Source organism: Quercus robur, chromosome 11, assembly GCF_932294415.1.
Source record: "Quercus robur chromosome 11, dhQueRobu3.1, whole genome shotgun sequence".
NCBI classification, from domain to species: Eukaryota; Viridiplantae; Streptophyta; class Magnoliopsida; order Fagales; family Fagaceae; genus Quercus; species Quercus robur.
The window spans coordinates 21,270,976-21,276,788 of NC_065544.1; the positions used below are offsets into that span (position 1 = coordinate 21,270,976).

Consider the following 5,813-nt stretch of genomic DNA (forward strand, 5'->3'; position numbering starts at 1 on the left):
AACAGTGAACAGAGAATAATTTACGCAGAAAAGAGAGTGAACAATTTTTATGAGAAAACAATGAACAGTTTTAATTAATGCAAAAAACAGATTTTATGAATGCAGTAAGCATCTTCAAAAATACAGTAAACATGATATGTAGAGAGCAAATTTTATTAACGTAAAAACAGATTTTATCAATGCAGAAAAACAAATTCGATTATTGTGAAATTTAAACATGAAAAAGCATTCAGATTTGGCTTTTAAATTTAGAAAACACGATTTCACTAAGTGTTTTATGAGAAAATAGCGAATAATTTTTTAAATAGTGAACAGAAAATAATATACGCATAAAAGAGAGTGAACAATTTTTTAAATAATGCTGAAGAGAAAATAATTTTATGCAGAATACTAGAAATAGTTTATGCAGAAAACAGTGAACAATTTTTATGAGAAAACAGTGAACAGTTTTAATTAATGCAAAAAAACAGATTTTATGAATGCAGTAAGCAGATTTGCAAAATCGTAGAAATTGTTTATACAGAAAACAGTGAACAATTTTTATGAGAAAACAATGAACAATTTTAATTAATGTAGAAATTAAATTCATATTTCGAAATTAAAATCTCTATATTTTACAATGCTTCTATTTAAATAAATAAAAACATAAAAAAGCTACTTATTTTTATCTTTATGTTTATTTGTTGATTATCCCTAAAAAAAAAAAAACAAAACAAAACCAAAAACAAAAAAAAAAATTTACACGGTACTCGAGTTTGGTAAACTCGAGTACCGTAGAATTTTTTTTTTTTTTTTTTTTTTTTTGCATTTTATTTATAAAAGGTACTCGAGTTTGTACCACATAATTTTTTTTAATCGCACAAATCCAACTCAGCAGTGCCATGGTGGCAGAACTAATGAGGAACTCGAGTTTCTGAAACTCGAGTTTTGGAAAAAGTGGTAATTTGCCATTTATTTCTAAAACAGTATTTTTTTGCTAAAAATTTCCAAAAAATGTGGTATTTGGCCATTTTGGCCCTTTACGTCCAATAAAATACCAAATAACTTCTCCATTTTCCACTCCTTATTTTGACATCTTTGACCCAGCCAGCTTTTTTCTTAAACCCTCTCTAAAACCCTACACTAGTCTCTGCTACTCTCTCTCTCTCTCTCTCTCTCTCTGCTGCAGTGACAAGGTATCTCTGGTCCCTCCTAGCTCTCTTAGTTCTGATTAAATTGCTTCACCCACTATTTAGTGTTTGGTTACAAAGAAAAGAAAATTATAAACAAAATCTAAAAACAAATTTGAAACAGTCTCATCATTCTATTTGATGCTTTGTTTTTCCTCAAAAAAAAAAAAAAAAAAAAAATCTTGATTGAAACAAATGAGTTATTTTGATAGGAGCTTGATGGGTTTTTTTAAAACTCTGGTTTCATTTCTTTTTCCCTCGTTTTCTCTGAACCAAACAGAAACGTATAATTGATTTATTGAAAATTTGGTTTGTTCTGTTCTTTTCTGAATTTGGGATTCACTGTACTGATCTGATTATATTGAGATTTCAGAAAAAGGGCTAAATTTGTCTATGATCATTTCATTTTTAAAATTTCTCCTTTGTGTATTCTGTTTGGTTCCTAGGATAACAGGGAGAAAATTGTGGATAGGCAAAACTGAAACATAACAGATTATTTATTATTCTTGACAACCAAAGAGTGCCTTGCAAGATCTGTTTTTTGCAATTTTTTGAAAATGGTCTGCGTGAAAAATCTGTACCTAGAAAATGTTGTGGTTTATGGGGCTCTTTAACATTTGGTGTTACTTTGAGTTTCTGTGCAGTTAGAATCATTGCAACCTTTGAACATTGAAAGTTCATTTAGTTAAAAGTTATGAACGGAATTTAGTTTTTTTGGAAAGTTTTGTTCCAGTGGTTAATGGGTCGATGAGCTTTCATACGAAATCTGTGGGGCTTTTGTGAACACATTGTTGAAATCCCGTGTCTTGTGTGTGTCTGTTTGTTGAATACCAGATAAGAGTGACCATTGTAAGTAAATTTAAAACATGGAAGTGAAGATTTATGACAAGGTAGGAAGAGTCGTATTTGTTTGGGGTGTTTGATTTTATGCATGCCTATTGCAGTATGTATACTACAAGTCTTTTTGTGAGCTGGGTTTGTCATGCAGTAGAATGATCTTAAATATTATTTATATTTTCTTGGTTTACATGCTGCTCTTTGCCTCTCTCCCCATTCCCTTTAAAGTTTTAACAATTTTAGATAAGTGGGCAACTTCCTAGAATGCTCTCTGCAAATTTGTTAAATTTGGAACATAATCTCCAATAAGGCAATAACTTACTTTGGGATTGGCCAATGACTTCTAGCTCAAATGATACTTCTTCATCCCTCAATTATGGGATGGATGCCAAGGTGGTGGGTTCAAGATCCATTGGGTGTATGTGTAACGTACTAATTTCTTAAAAACAAAACTTACTTTGGGTATTGAAAATATATGCTTTTGGCAGAGTTGGTTGCTACTATTTTTTAGCTATTATGGAGCAGCCACTGAAAGTGGAAATCATCTCTGCTATGATTGTAGCTTTTCAAGAAAATCTTTGTAGGATCCTGATTTTTTGTGAAATAGCAGGAAGTGTCCATCTCTTGGAATGCTGACAGAGTGGTCCATTAAGAATTGGAAAGGTGAAGTCCTTCACTATAGTCCTTGTTAAGGTGGCTTGGTCAGCTCACATCTATCATGTCTAAATAGAAAGGAACTCCAGAATTCATGGCAATGGTCTTAAAGCCGAGGAAGCTTTGTTCTATCACAATTATTGGCTATAGAAAGAGGTCTATTTCAAACAAAATTTCTGATTCTAATAGCAACAGAAAAATCTGTTAGATGTAACTAATTTCCCAGTAGCTTTTGGGTCATTAGTTTCTGATTTGTTGCTATAAAGTTACTTGCTCTGCTCTAAGAGCTACTTTGTGTCACCCCTGGGCATGAGCTTATCTACTTAGCCTGTCAAGGGTGAATATCCATTGGACTATGCGACAACTAAATCTGGCAGGTGGGATTAGTTGCCTGTAGGTTTTACTGGCTAAAGGCAAGTCTAAAGGCTATTCCTTAGAAAGGTTCCCAATGTTATCCCAGAAAAAAAAAAAAAAAAAAATGAGCTATTTACTATGTGTTGCCATAGAGCTCTAGCTCAACTGGCACCTCCTCCCCTTGCAAGTGCTAGGTGGAGGGTGAGGTCATGGGTTCAAGACCTACTAGGTACATGTATAACATACCAATAAATAAAATTTAGGGAGCTAATTACTCTGTGTCAGCCAGCTGTTCAAAATGTTTCTGCAGCAATAAGCTGCTTGTGGTTTTTTCTGTTTGTTTCCAAGCCTCTGTGTATACTGTACTTCACTTCTTCTATTGAATAATAAATCTCCTTTATTAAAGAAAAAATATCTATCTCTTTTAGTTTACATATTATCTACTGGACCTTATATGTATAATGTATCTTGAGCTTTAAAAAAAATGCAGAATTGTTCAACTTGGGGTCCTTTGAACTTTAGTTGATTGTAGTGAATTCTTTTTCTCAAGTGAGACCTTCTATAGCCTGTTGAAAGGAGGTCAGCTTTTCTAGAAATATTTATGATATCTAAATCCAAGTTGAAGAATTAGGTATTAAATATTTCAAGGTCCAATACAAACTTAGCCATTCTCTTGCCAAGTTATGGCGAAAAATTCTCCCCTTTCCTTGTTTAATCAACTATTTGGTGGGTATAATTTTCTTTACCATAGAAAATTTGTGACCCTATTCTTCATCATCAGAGTGGAGTTTGTTTAGCCATAGTTGCATTTATGGAGAACCGCTTGGAACTTCTAAAATTATCCCAAAAGTAGAATTGATTTGAGCACACATAAATCCCAAATACATAGGATAAGATATTCCACATTACTCCATTGCCTCTGTTAATAGTAATGAGTCATACCATCTTTAGTTGATAGTCAATAGAACTTTGTTTTTGTAATTGTTATAGGTGAATTTTTTCTACCACACCATCATCTAACGAAAGAAATCGTGTTATCTGCAGGGAGTAAGCGACAGATTAATAAAGAAAAAAGATGGAGAAAGTTGTTCATTTCCCAAAACTCCCTATTGAGTTTCTCATGCGGCCTTCTTCTAACAACAACAGAGATGTTTTAATCAAAACGATACCTTCTGCATCAAAGGTACTTTAGACGGAAGTCTACTGTCTCTTCCATTGCTCAAATTTAGTCTCTAGTTATTCTCAATTTTCCATGTTTCTTGTCTAACCTGATTTTGTTATGCTATTTCTCAACAGCCTGAGATCAAGAGGGTTCTGGAATCAGTATATGGTTGCGAAGTTGAAAAGGTACGGACACTAAATATGCGAGGAAAGAAAAAGATGAGAGGGGGGCGCTTGATTGCAAGACCAGATTACAAGAAGGCTTATGTGACTCTAAAGAATCCTTCATTCTTCTCTCCCGACATGAATCCTATCCATTTAGTTAAAGAGGAAAAGAATAAATAAAGTCAAATTCAAGCATCGTCACAAAGTGAGGAATCTCACTAGCTTGACTAGGATTTAATTTTGAGAAGTAATCAAGTCAGGGAGGCAGAAGTGGCATTTATGTTGATCCAGCATCGCCCATCGATTCTATTCCAGATTCATAACTAGAAAGTTTCTCATATTAATTCAACAGCCCTTTTCATTGCTTTTTGAAATGAAACTCTATTCTTTAATTATTTAGCTATAAATTCTCCATGAACTCTAGTTTATGGGAGAGCCCACAGACACTGGAATGTCTAAGTTTCCATAAAGCAAAACGTGTCTATCGACTATCAAGGTAGTTAGGCTCTTGGGGAAAGATTTTTATCTATTTTGAAGTTTAGGTTAAGGCTGTCCAAGGGATTTGACAAATCGACCCACCCAGAGTGACTAACAAGAACCGATCTGATCTAGTGACTATAGTGGTTAAAGGCAGGTCGGGGGCTTCAGAGTTCGATTTTGACAGGTTGAGTCTCAGTTTCTTTCCTCTTGCTTATAAAAAAAATCCAACCAAACTTTGGCAAGATCTCAGCCATATTTTGGCTAGATCTCGCCAAATCTGGTGAGTTTCACTAGATTCGGCAAGATCTCATTGGATCTTTGTTGTTTTTCGTCAGAATCACGATCGTCGCTACCTCTCTTGATTTCAACCGAAACAAATCCAACTCGTGGAACAACCAACTTATTTCGACCCGTTGAAGTTATCGGTTAGCGGCAGATCCTATGTTCTGACACCCGCCAGAATCGAGGTAAGTCTAAGTAGGGCCCAAATCCAACCCGGACTGAACCATGGACAATCCTAATATTGGTATCTTCATTTACATGGATTTGGAAATGATAAATGCCCATTATTTATGTTTGATTACCCATGCAGAAGACAAGAAAGTTAATTGTATTTGCCAATTGAGATATCTCTTCCTATCAGGAGTTTGAACATAATTAATTGTTATTGTGTTTGATGACTCATCTGAACGAGAATGAAGTTTTTGACCTTTCTATTTACACCCCAAAATTTGAGCATGTAATTTCACGAAAATATTTTTATTACCCAGGCTGTGTTTGGTTCTATGTAAAATGTTTTTCAAGTGTAAAATATTTTCAGGTGAAAATATTTTTTAGGAAATAAAATATTTTCATGTGTTTGGTGACATTTTAAAAAATACTTTGAAAGATATTTTTTAGTGTTTGGTTGTGTTCTTGAAAATACTATAGAAAACACATTTTCTACTTGATACTCACATTTTCTCAGCTTCCAAACAAATATATAATATCATT

The 5,813-nt window shown here is 33.8% G+C and overlaps 1 protein-coding gene across 4 annotated transcripts; it reads left to right on the forward strand.

Moving 5' to 3' along the window:
• The first annotated feature begins 1,030 nt into the window (after positions 1-1,030).
• LOC126706911 (uncharacterized) lies at positions 1,031-5,497 on the forward strand. 4 transcript variants are annotated; one of them, XR_007648759.1, is made up of 4 exons: positions 1,031-1,175; positions 4,059-4,197; positions 4,311-5,004; positions 5,156-5,497. XR_007648759.1 is itself a non-coding variant. In XM_050406487.1 (2 exons), exons 1-2 carry the CDS (start codon positions 4,090-4,092, stop codon positions 4,518-4,520), a joined length of 318 nt encoding a protein of 105 aa, XP_050262444.1. In that variant the 5' UTR covers positions 4,037-4,089; the 3' UTR covers positions 4,521-4,732. The 4 variants fall into 4 exon arrangements, 1 of the variants encoding a protein (XP_050262444.1); XR_007648760.1 differs by lacking the exon at positions 5,156-5,497 and adding an exon at positions 2,617-2,669 and having other exon boundaries at positions 1,062-1,175; positions 4,311-4,732; XR_007648761.1 differs by lacking the exons at positions 1,031-1,175; positions 5,156-5,497 and adding an exon at positions 2,676-2,816 and having other exon boundaries at positions 4,311-4,732.
• Positions 5,498-5,813: the final 316 nt, after the last annotated feature.

Coding starts and splice junctions, on each gene's coding strand:
- LOC126706911 (XM_050406487.1), top strand. CDS start 4,090: ATGGAGAAAGTTGTTCATTTCCCAAAACTCCCTATTGAGTTTCTCATG. Junction 4,198..4,310: donor CGATACCTTCTGCATCAAAG/GTACTTTAGACG, acceptor ATTTCTCAACAG/CCTGAGATCAAGAGGGTTCT.